The 13,659-nt window shown below is 34.4% G+C and overlaps 1 protein-coding gene across 1 annotated transcript in view; it reads left to right on the top strand.

Annotated features, from left to right (window-relative positions):
* LOC119574556 overlaps positions 1–13,659 on the top strand; it is a 36,693-nt gene that overhangs the window by 754 nt on the left and 22,280 nt on the right. The window contains exons 2-3 of the mRNA XM_037921830.1: positions 3,079–3,191; positions 10,518–10,629. Of these exons, the coding sequence (XP_037777758.1) occupies positions 3,080–3,191; positions 10,518–10,629 (224 nt within the window). The 5' untranslated portion in view covers position 3,079. The remainder of the gene's footprint in view (positions 1–3,078; positions 3,192–10,517; positions 10,630–13,659) is intronic.

The raw sequence follows: 13,659 nt of genomic DNA, 5'->3' as shown, positions 1-13,659 counted from the left end.
AGTTACTTCTAATTATAATTGTCCAGTTTTTAAAATTCATATCATGTAGGGATCCCCAACACATCACATCATCATTTGGTGTTCAACATGTCATCATCAGAGGTTCTACAAGAAATAGGTATAGAAATAGGGAAATAGGATGTGTTATTAGAAATATAGAAAGAGCAAATATATTGTAATAGAGGAACAAGCCCAAATATTATACTGAAGATGAATATTATACTGACTTATAATGTGAACTCTATTTTGGGGTAAAGGGAGAGTTTTCTAATATACAGTAGATTGTTTTTCCATCTTTTATTATTAAGATTATTAAGTATATGCACAATGAGACAATTGCAGTAGTTGCCTGTATTTATTATTTGGGCCAAAGATGTTATTGCAAAACAGTATGTGTGACTAACATCATTGTATTTCTAATAATTGCTATCAACCTGTCAGCTATCAAATGATTAACATCACCCTTCTCTTAACTATCTAATTATCGCAACCAGCCTGTCACATGCAATTGTAATGATGACAGTAATGCTGATAATGATAATAGTGATGGTAATGATAAAGATTTTAACCCAGTGCCACTGGGGAAAAGGCTGTGCTCATTTTTTTTTTTTTTTGTGAAATGTGTCTGCACATAGATGGCTCTGCTAGTGTTTAGCCACAAAAGAGTCAATTAGTAGACCTTGTGATGAAAAACTTAATTTTTTTTTTGTGCGTGAAAAACTTATTTTTTACTAATGCTATGAATATTGATGGTGTTATTTTTTATTATAGACATTATAATTACTGTAATCTTATAAGCATTAGTAACAGGAAAATAAGATAACATAGAATATTTTCGTAAATCAAGGAAAAAGGTGAACAAGTGGGACAGGTAGTACTTGTAATTGGCTCATTGGTGACTTACTACAAGTGTAGCCATCTACGTATAGAAACAATAAAGTAAACTCATAGTGGGCATGGCATGTACGTACAACCCACTAGGTTAATGAAAATTATGATGATAATAATTATGATAAAGATGATATAGTGATGATATTGATGATAATTATTGACATAATGATTATGGTAATGATGAAAATTGCTATAGTAATGATAATGAGTGTGATAATAATAATGATGATAATATAATAATGCTGATAACAAAAGTAATATAAAATAATGATGATGATTATGATGATGATGGTGGTTATAATGGTGATAGTGGTTATGATGATGATTTTGGTTATGATGATGATGGTGGTTATAATGATGATGGTGATTACAATGGTGATTATGATGATGATAGTGACTATAAAAATGTTGATTATGATGATTGTGATGATTATAATGATGATGGTGATTTGTGATAATGATAGCAGACTAATAATGATTGTTATGATAAAAGTAATGATACTAGCAGTGATGATAGAAATGCTAATAGTAATGATATTGTAATAGTGATAATAATAATGATGATAAAAATGCTAATGATAAAAGTAATAATGATAGAAGTAGTAATGATGATGGTAATGATAGTAATGATGATAATAATGATAATGATGATAACAAGTTAAAAACACAGATGGGTTCAGATGTAGCTCATAGTTCTATTATAATATGCTATTCTCTTGACAGTAGTTTCTATTATTTTATTAATGCTAGAGACAAAGCTTACCTATTTTTAGATCTCCAAAATACATGCAAATGCCATTCATACGTACTTGCTGCAAATTCGGAAGTTTCTTAGTTTTAAGTAGTAGCAAATTTCATGTGAAATTATGTTTCCTGAATGTGGAATTTGAAAAAAAAAGTGGGGGAGGGTTGCTAAAATCTAGATTAATGATAAAAATAATGATAGCAATGATAATGGTAATGTTGATAGACATGGTGATTTTAATGATCACAGTAATCTTTATTATAATGATCATAGAAATGATTATTGTAATGATAATAAATATAATTGTCTAAGTATCATTGAAATAACTATAGTAATAAATATAGTAATGATAATAAGATTTTAGGTTAGATGTTTATAGGTAACTTTGCATTAATGAAATGTTGGTTGTCATAAAAAATCTTGGAAACACAGTTGCAACCTCTCATTGTAACTTTTTTTATAACTTTATTTGTCTTTTTTTTCAGATTCTCTTGTGATCTTTGATTTATGAGATTTACTGTTAATCACTTAACAAAAGGAGTGTTGTTAGGCCAGGTTACAGTAAAAAAAAAATGTATTTGGCTTTGTGTGTTCATTTATTTGTTTAACCTAATGCTTCTGGGTATGGCTCTGACATGTCAAGCATACAGGGAGCGTAAATTATTAATTGTATTTACACATAGATGGTTCCACAAGTGCTGAATCACCATTGAGTCAATCACTAGTCAGACCTATATATCTCACCTGTTTACCTCATTCCTTGGAAATGTGTATTTTTTTTATTATATTGCTATTAGTATTGTCAGTAAAACTAATTATTATGATATCAATAATGGTAATAGCATCCATACGTATATCATAAAAATAAAAAAATCCTGGAAACTCAAGAAGTTAAAAGGAAGGCACATAGTCTACTAATTGTATCTTTGGTAACTGATGATTTTTGGAGCCTTCTACATGTAGATAATTTTCACTAAATACTACAGGGAACTTCACCTTTTTTGATGCTTGGTACATAATCTATTTGTTAGGCAGATAGAAAAAAAAATGTATAACTCATTAGAAATATATATTGCACTTGGTGGGATGGGATGATATAAGTGCCATGTTTACTGGAATTTTAGTTTATTCATTGTTTACACAAATGTCTAGTCACCAAGGAGTCGGATATTAGTCCTTACTTGTCTCGTCTGTTTACCCTTTTCCTTGATTTTTGTAAATGCTTCATTTTTTAATGCTGTTAGTATTTTAATGACAATATAATCATAATGTCAATACTGACAGTATCAGTATGGGAAATCAGGTGAGGTCATGTAGAACCTACTAATTGACTCCTTGTGGAGCCAGTTACGTTCAAGAAAATTCACTAAAAAATACAGCGAACAATAAATGTTCCTGCATCCAGTGGGCTTTTACAATGTAACATGAGCATTTTCTTGCAGAATGTCGGGCAAGGTGAAACGCACTGCGGTCAACACTGCTGAATCGGCTACTGTGTCTGTCAACGAGAAGATACTGCGAGAATGCCATAGCCTTTATACTGAACCAGATAATGGTAATTAATTTTTTTCTCTATTTTACACTAGTCTTTTTGTTTACTCGGTTTAAAAACATGATCTTTTTGATTTCTCGTTAGATATATTTGGTGTGAGTGATGTTATTCAAGCAACAGTCACACTAGTCTTGTCTTTCTGCGGATCCCTAGACAGCCATGTACCTGTCACCTATAGAGGGATTGATGCACAGTGTCCCTCAGTGGAGAAACATTGTCCCTGAAAAGACCAGTGTTTCTACATGAATGGATGAACTTCACATTAAAGATGGTTATGCTTTCTATAAATATCATTGTATATATTGTAGATTGAAAAAATTAAAGAAAGAAAACACCGACCTAGAAAAGTAATTTTATTAATTATTATAAATCACACAACTGTGCTAGCTACCCCGATACCCCATATTTCAACAGAAGTAGAAACTTTGACAGTATTTTACCAATAGCACATTCTGCCATTAGTGTAATCAGTAATGTACAAGAGACAAACTATGGACAGATAAAAAACTAAAGCTGGGAGAAGCCAAATACTATAACTGAAATGGGTTAAAATATTATCAATTGTTGCCAGCCAGACGATTATACTCCTTGCAAAGCTAAGTTTCGTGTTGATTTCATCCATTATTGTTATATTTAACTTTTTGCTATCATGATATTTGTGGATAGTATTCCATAATTATTCTATGACTGTCACTTTGTCCACCAGGGCATAATTAATGTCTGAAGGGGGTGTTTGCATTCCTTGATTAAGTGAAAGTTTGTCTGGATATCTTAAAAATTTTAGTGAGGTATCATTGGTATTTGTAATATATATATATTTTTTCTGTAGTACAGTTGTACCCAACATGATATAATAATCACCATTTAGAAAATTAAGTAATAAGCTTCCTAGTAATTTGTTGTGTTTAACTATCGTGCCACCGCAGCCACAACCTCTCCTGGCGCACATGAGGATCCGCTGGAAGCACTCACACTGAACCCTTGTGCTGGCCCTCTCCTCTCTCCTCCCTCCTCTCTCCCTCTCTCCCTCCTCTCTCCCTCCTCTCTCCCTTCCTCCTCTTCTCTCCTCCTCTCCCCTCCCTCTCCCTCCCTCTCCTCCCCTCCTCTCCCTCTCCCTCCTCTCCTCTCCCTCCTCCCTCTCCCTCTCCTCTCCTCCTCTCCTCTCCTCTCCTCTCTCTCCCTCTCTCTCCCTTCCTACTCCCTCTCCCTTCTCCCTCCTCTCTCCCTTCTCGCCCCTTAACCACACTTATAAATTCACCAATACGTCATATACTGACCTGGAATGTATAATTTATTGTTCTAATAAATCCTTTAAGGTAATCCTATGTTCATTGCAAGTTTGTAATGTTGGGTCTTCTAGTAGCCTTCTGCATTAACCCATTGCCGACGGGTGGCATGTACGCACATGCCTTGGCATGGCGGGACCATCTGCTGGGGGCACGTACGCACATGCCATAGAGTATGTATGGACATGCCATGATTTTTTTTTGTTACAATCACGGCAAAAGATTATTTTTTTTGCCAGTGAATGTGTGATTAAGTCAGTTTTAACACTTTCTCATTTTTACCATGCAAAAAAAAAAAAAAAAAATGCAACAAACCGACGATTTCAACTCCATGATGCCGCACACTGCTTATTTTATTCGGACTATAGACCGAATAATGATCAACTATGGAGTATATATAACAACAAAAATACTCTTCAGTCTCAGTTTGGCAAGTAGAGACTGTAAAAAATAATGAAAACTGAAAATACAACATATCTTGTAGTATTACGAAGAAACGGCATGGGATGCTGGTATTTGGCATGAGTGGTCGCGCATGCTAGGGCGACGATATAAGCCCCCGGCAGCGAGGCCCTGGCCTCTATGAATGCTACCCGTCAGTTATGGGTTAATGTTAATTATATGCCTTGTGAGTTGCTGCTGCTTTTAATTAAAATCTTTTATGAGAGTACCCAATACAATGTATAAAACTAAATAGGAAATTTATAAAAGTTTCATATCCATAACATTATTGTACTTCAGTTTTTGGTTTGGGACGAACACAATGGTGCCATTCTAGGAAGGGATTTTCATCTTGCTTCCCCTCACAGCTGAATAAGTATCCCAGGACAGAGTAGAATAATGTGACTGCCCCTTAACCCATTTTATTTAATGACTCCGATTTTCAGCGTAGTGAAGCGCCAGTGGAATATACTGTGATGCCAATATTTGCATCATAATTCTATTTTATTTTAGTTGCTGCTGAGTGGTCCCATATTCTGTTCTGGCTCTGTTTTTTAGACTATATTTCCCTAAAGACTCTGTAGCTCCACATACCATCTCTCTTCCCATCAACCACGTAAATCAGCTAGACTATGCCCCACCCTCTAAACAAAATGAGGAACTATCATTGGCAGAGTCTGCATCAGAGTTTCTCCCTCTGTGGTCCTACCTTTGTCTTCCATATCCCCCTATCCTTTACTTCACCCCATATCCCTCCACCAGGGATGGGAGGTTCATTCCATGGGCTCTGACCCTCCTCTACCTTTCCTTCATTTCTCAAACATTTTACTCTAAATAACTTTGAATGATTGTATATTTGACGATCATTGCATCTCTTTCTCTCGTGAGAGAGTGAGAGTGAGAGTGAGAGTGAGAGTGAGAGTGAGAGTGAGATACTGTATTAGATAAGTCTCTCAGAATGCCTCATTCAAAGTGACTGCTCGGGGGTGAGTTCTCCATACACAAGCAACGCATGTCTTGTAAACCATTTGGAGCAAAATGGTTAAGGGGCAGAATCCTTTTACTGATTTATGATTATTATATTATATTTATTTATATGATTAGAATTTTTTGATAGATATCCTTTATTACCATAAAGAAAAATGACAGAATGTGTCTAGAAATAATTATAAGCCCTATATATTGTTATTTTCTAAAGTTCCCTTTCATTTTATTTGTTATTATTTAATAACATAATAATAATAATGTCAGTAATGGTGATGACAGTATAGATATTATTAGCATTAGAGAAGAAATCCAAAAAATGCAAGAACAAGGAAAATCAGGTGAGGTTACTAACACCTAATAATTGGCTGAGTGCATGTGGAGCCACCTGTGTTTAGCAAAATTTACAAAAATAACTACAGTGGACAGTAGATAAACTCACGATCAATGGGTTAAAAATAACAGCATTGGCAGTAGATGTTAATTTTACTCCTTGATATTTCAAATTATCTGTTATCAGGTACATCCTAAGTGGGCATATACCAGCTAATGCTAATAGACAATATTATTTTAACAATATGAGACAGATCCCAAAAAGAATCTTTCTTAAAAAATTTACCATGTACTGATTCAGTTTTGAGTTACAATTAATGCAGACTATAAGAGAAGAGAAAAAGTTGTAAGAATCTGATTTTCATAGTGTTTCTTGTAGATTCTTGCAAAGTGAATCTAATTTTTGACAGTATTGAAATATACAGACATATGGAAAGGTAGTGTTGTGATGACAGCAGTTGAACTGCATTTTTACAACTAACGTTTAGATCAAGAGTCCATAACCTTCACCCGTTCTATATGGTGATGCTGGTTTCGGCATCATGAAGCGCCAGTGCAGTATACTGTGACACCAACGTTGACTTCATGATTCCATTTTATTTTAGTTGCTGCTGAGTGATCCCCATATTCTGTCCTGGCTCTATTATATAAATTTTGTATATTGCCCTAGAAACTCTACACCTCCACCCATCCACCAATCACGTAAATCAGCTAGACTATGCCCCACCCTCTACCCAAAAGGAGAAACTATCATTGGCAGAGTCTATGTTAGAGTTTCCTTCTATGTGTCTTACCATTGTCCTCCATATCCCCCTATCCTTTACTTCACCCTTTACTCCTCCACCAGATATGAGAGAGAGAGAGAGAGAGAGAGAGAGAGAGAGAGAGAGAGAGAGAGAGAGAGAGAGAGAGAGAGAGAGAGAGAGAGAGAGAGAGAGAGAGAGAGAGAGAGAGACTGAGAGACTGAGAGACTGAGAGACTGACTAACTATTAGATAAGAGTGTCTCAGGACCGCTCGTAGGCGAGTAAATTTTTGCTTATTTCTAAAATAACAGTATGAGACACTTTGAGTAGGCATGAATGGGAAAGAGCTGGTTCTTATTTCTGTTTATCTTTTCTTGAATATACTGAATCAGCTTTTTCTTCTTCAGTTGTATTATCAGAGCAGAAGCTAATATATGTACAATGAATTACACTTGCGGTGTAAGGGATTTTAATGACTGTTGATAATAAAATAGTGTATCAAGAGTAATCCTCACTGGGAAATTGTATATAAATATATATTTTTTATTTAAAAGGAATTATGCAAATGGCAAGGAAATATTGACCAAGAGATACAATAGTAAAAGAATAAGAGGAATTTTCAGTAAAAGTATGAGAGGCTGTAACATCTCTTCCCCAGTCCTTCTCTTTAAGGCCACCTGACACCATAAACTTGTGTAAACATATGTAAAAGTATTTATGCACTTGCAGCATAGGGAGGCTAAGTCCCTCTAGCATAGTCAGCCTTTGTGGATTGAACCAGTACAGGGTGGTGCCCAAGAAGATAGCTAGAAAAGCAACAATTGATTTTTAAAAATGATTTTACAGTTTTTATTGTTATTAGTATTCAAATAACATTAAGATAAGCACACCATAACTATAACAGTATCAATATTGATAGAAAAAAAAAAAAAAAAATTGGGTGAAGTCACTAGTATATACTACTTGACCTTCTTGATGGCTGAGCACTTGTGGAGCCATCTGTGTGCAACAAAATGCACAAATAACTACAGTGGTCAGTACATAAACCCATGGCCAAAGCATTGATAGCTAGTATATATAGTCACATCTTGATATCTTTATGGAAAGTATTGATTCAATATTATTAACTCTTATTTTTTCGCTAACCTGTATATTGCTTTTTTAATTGATTTACTGCAGAGGACCCTGCTGGGAAACTGGCAGTACCTAAAAAACTGCCCACCACCAACAAACAGGTAGAAGTCTTTCAATGTGGGAATATGAGAGTGCCTGTCTTTAAGGATAAGACGTAGAATTCTGTTTTCTCTTGATAATTTATAATTGGGAAATGACTGGGGTGTAAATTAGAGTGGTGGTTGTTTGTTTCATGGTTGGCTATACCACGTATAGCTGAAAATTTCATAATGTTTACGGATCTTTATATAAATTAATATTGTGTTTGAAGTGTTTATGTAATGGACTGCTTTGGGATAGTTGAACGAAAAATGAATGAATTAAAACAATCATATGTGCTTGAACACATTGTGTTAAAACAAAATGTCTTTTTTTTGTGTGAACAGAAATATTGCATTCACTGTAGTATTTTGTATGTTTGTATATAATTAATTGAGCAGCTTTTACTTTGCTTTAGGGAGGATTGTAATATTGTTGGTAGATGAGTGTCAATGCCCAGATTTATTGAGAGAGATTTTATTTGGGCGTTTATACATAAATATTATTAAAACCTACATATACTGCATGTGTGTACACACTCACGCACACATGCATACACTGAAGTGCATGCACTTTACGCTGAAGTGCATGCAACACACACACACACACACACACACACACACACACACACACACACACACACACACACACACACACACACAACACACACATCACCACACAAAATACACACAGTGCAGCCGCACGTTAAAGAATGTTATTTCCCGTCAAACCTATACAACCTCCACTATACCCTCACTTGTACCCCTCACCCACTGCACCCCCCTCCCTCCTGTACTCCCTCAGTGCATCCCACCAACTCATCCCCCACTCATCCCTCCCAGCTGCAACCCCTCCCAGCTGCACCCCCTCCCATATGCACCCCCCTCCCACATGCACCCCCCTCCCACATGCACCCCCCTCCCACATGCACCCCCCTCCCACATGCACCCCCCTCCCACATGCATCCTCCACACACAAGCTTGCATGCATGCACACACCTACACGTGTACACAGATATATGTTCACACAGGCACACATTTGGATGCACAGCTGGCAGAATAAATTTGCAGCAACCCTAAGGTTATCGAACTGGGCTTTTATGTGGTAACAGTAGTGCGATCAAGTAGAACATTATAAGCCCTGTAAAATAAACAATGTCAAAAAATTCTAAGGAAATATATATATTTTGATATTTAGAATAAAATCTTAATTTCCTAATCATATGTTAATGCTATCACTTTGCTACTGCCTACAACTTACACTCGCTAAAAGATAAATACTTTCCAGGAAATTTATAAAAATAAATAAGTAAATAATAAAACAAAATTAAGTAAAAATAAACAATTAAACTATATAACTGTCTTGCCTATATTTGCCTTTCCCTTTGCATAGCATTTACCAAATCAGAAGAACAAAATACTATCCATACAAGTTCATTTGTTCTCCCTTGTTCAGTGCTTAAATATAAAGTCAAGCTAAATGTGATTTAGATGTAACTGAATGCTGTCAACATTTTTGAGGAAAGCATCAGACATATTCTCCTGCCAAGAAAATTGCTAGAAAATGTGATATGATACTTTCCTGCCAAAAGGTTTACCCTCTCAAAATTATGTACACTTATGAAAATAATAATTATAAATGATCACACAGTGACATTTGATATTATTGTCTACCATTATTTTTCCCTTCTTTTTTCCATAATATTAATGCATCGATAACAATTTAGACTAAAAATTAGGGCTGTAGCTAACTTATGGACGTGAGAGTAGTACCCTTATCAACTGGGGTTTTATAAAAATTACCTGAAACATAATCATATATATTAAATATCTATTTCATGACAAAACAAGGAAGAATAAATTATTATATTTAAAATGTTTGTTTTTGTTTTTTAGGGCAAACAAAAATATATCATATATTTACATGTATCTGTATTAATTTAAATTTATCAGTTTTTATTATTAATATCATTATTCTAGAACACTCATCTTTAAGAGAGTATAGGTAAGGTAATTAAATTTCGATTAAATATTAAAATATGGTATGTTTTTTTTTCATATGCTTTCATTTCAGATATTGAAATATGAGTGATGGAATTTGCTTAGACCTTTTTTTAATATTATACTGTTATGTTTGAATGCATCACATTGGTACCAGATAAAATCCCAGCTAAATGATTTTAAGGTAGCTGCAAACTTATTCAGCCTCCTGTACATGCTCACTCATGCACATACATGGACATACGACAAAAACACTGTATATATACATGTCTATTGATAGTGATTTCTGTTGCCTTGGGTGGCTGATCTGAATCTCTCTCCCATTTCAGGCTTGGTAGCTATTGGAGAAAGCCTTGGCCTGAAGTTGCTGCCTCCTAGAAAGAAGATCAATGTCATGTTGATGGGCAACCACTCTGCTGGGAAGAGTTCATTTATTAACTGGTGAGTATCAAAGCCATCTGTGTCTTTCTGCTCTTGTGACCACCTTTCAAACTGAGTGATAATGAAATAAATGAGGAGGGCCTTGGCTGCTCAGCAAGGTGAAATGTCCATCTTTTGACGATGGGTATCAGGTCTGCGTGTTTCCTATTTTCCTTTGTTGGATATTTATAGTTTTAGCTTATTCTTGTGCTGCAAGAATCATTGTCCCTGCAAGAATTATTTGAGTTTTTCAAATTATATGTAAATAGATTATGAATCTTTAGTTACATATATGTATATATATATGTATATATGTATATATATGTAAGTATATATGTATATATATGTAAGTATATAAGTATATATGTATATATGTATGTATATATGTATATATAATGTATTTTGTATATAATGTATATGTAATATGTATGTATTATAATGTATATGATATATATGATATTGTATATGTATGTATATGTATATTGTATATTATGTATATATATGTATGATGTATGTATATAATTATGTATATGTATGTAATAATGTATTATGTATTAATATAGTATTAGTATATATATATGTATGTATATAATGTATAAATATGTATGTATATAATGTAATGTATGAAATGTATATGTATGATTATATATATATATTATATATATATATATATGTACATAATGTATATGTATGTACATAATGTATATATTTGTACATAATATATGTATATATATGTATATATGTACATGTATATGTATGTATATGTATATATGTATGTATGTGTATGTATATGTATATATGCATATATGTATATGTATATATACATATATATATATACGTATGTATTACATATGTATGTACATATGTATGTACATATGTATGTATGTACATATGTATATATGTATGTATGTATGTATGTACATATGTATGTACATATGTATGTATGTATGTATGTATGTACATACATACATATGTACGTACATACATACATATGTATGTATATACATACATATGTATGTATGTACATATATATGTATGTATGTATGTACATATGTATGTATGTATGTACGTATGTATGTGTATGTATGTGTGTATGTACGTATGTATGTACGTATGTATGTATACGTATGTTTGTATATACGTATATATATGTATGTAGGTATGTATGTACGACCTATGTATGTATGTACGCACCTATGTATGTATGTACGCACCTATGTATGTATGTATGTATGTATGTATGTATGTACGTACGTAGTATGTATGTACGTACGTAGTATGTATGTACGTACGTACGTATGTATGTACGTATGTATGTATGTATGTATGTATATATGTATATGTATATATGTATGTATATGTATATATATGTATGTATATGTATGTATATGTATATATTATGTATATGTATATATATGTATATATATGTATGTATATATATGTATGTATATATATGTATGTATATGTATGTTATGTATATATATGTATATATATGTATATATGTTTATGTATGTATATGTATGTATATTATGTATGTATATATATGTATATATATGTATATTATATATGTATACACTTATATATATTTATACACACACACACACACACACACACACACACACACACACACACACACACACACACACACACACACACACACACACTCATACACACATAGGTTATTACGTTATGAAAGAGAACACAGGAATTCTATGTAAAAGTATTTTTCAGTTAATGAGAAAGTTGGAGAGCAATGTGTTTGTAGGACAGAATCCATTATTATCAAAGGTTACAACTAGATAACAACACAGGAAATGTATCTTCCTGTGTAGAGCACACCTGTCTTGGGTCTGATATGTTACTGCTGTCACATTATCTTGCCCCTTAGACAGGATCTTATATTATGATATTTTCAGTTTTTTTTTTCTGCTTTACATGTGAGCAGTTCTTATAGTATTAGATGGATATGAACAGTTCTAAAAGAGACTTGAGACACGTACACAGACCTGAGAAAGAAGGCCAGACTTTAAGTAAACAAAAATATCAGACAGACCCAAGAGAAACAAGAGACACAGTGAAATAGACATAATCATCCTTGTGACAAGCGCAACACATAAAACAGACAAGACAGACCTAAACAAACACAATGGCTTGAGATGAAGTGAAATAGGTATAGACGAGTGATACAGAAATGTATGATAATAAAGCCATGGGCATGTGTGCTGTATAGCCACCATTGCTCTATATTTACATACAATTTCACATTTGTATTCAGTTTTGCATAAAGTTACACACATTTGAAAGCACAAAAATCAATCATTTCACAGTGTTCAGGCTTTGACTGTGTATTTGCAATTGTGAAAGGTACTAAAAATTACTTTTTGAATTTCATAATTTTGTTTTAGGTGTTCAACAGAATGAATTATAGGTTAGTTTATCTCCTGTGTATTTGAGATGTAAACCATAAACATTAGTGATTAAAACATTAATTTCTGTGAAATTTCTGTGGCAAACATATATACATGTGTGCAATTTGATAAGAGAGATTATGGTCATAATTGATATAAGAAATATAAAAGCTGTAGGATCTTTTGTCATGGAGAAAATGGTATAGTCAGAATTATCAAATGTTACGCAGCTTGATAAGACAGGAAATGTGTTCTCCCCTCCCCTCCCCTTCTCTTCCTCTCCCCCCTCTCCCCCCTCTCCCCCTCCCCCTTCTCCTTCCTCTCTCCCTCCCCCTCTCCTTCCTCTCCCCCTCCCCCCTCCTTCCTCTCCCCCCTCTCTGTCCTCTCCCCCTCCCCCCTCCTTCCTCCCCCCCCCCCCTCCTCCTTCCTCCCCCTCCCCCTTCCTTCCTTCCCTCCCCCCCTTTCTCTCTCTTCCCTCCTCTTTCCCTCTTCCCCTCCCTTCCCCCTTCCACCTTCCCTCTCCTTCCCCCTTCCCTCCTCTCCCCCATGTCCCTCCCCTGTCCTCCCCTTCCCCCTCCCTCTCTTTCCCCCTCTTCCCCCTTCCCTCTCTTCCCTCCCCCTCCTCCCTCCCTCTTTCCTCTTT

The sequence above is a fragment of the Penaeus monodon genome, chromosome 6 (genome assembly GCF_015228065.2).
Source record: "Penaeus monodon isolate SGIC_2016 chromosome 6, NSTDA_Pmon_1, whole genome shotgun sequence".
Taxonomy (NCBI): Eukaryota; Metazoa; Arthropoda; class Malacostraca; order Decapoda; family Penaeidae; genus Penaeus; species Penaeus monodon.
This window is presented reverse-complemented; position numbering and strand designations above follow the sequence as displayed.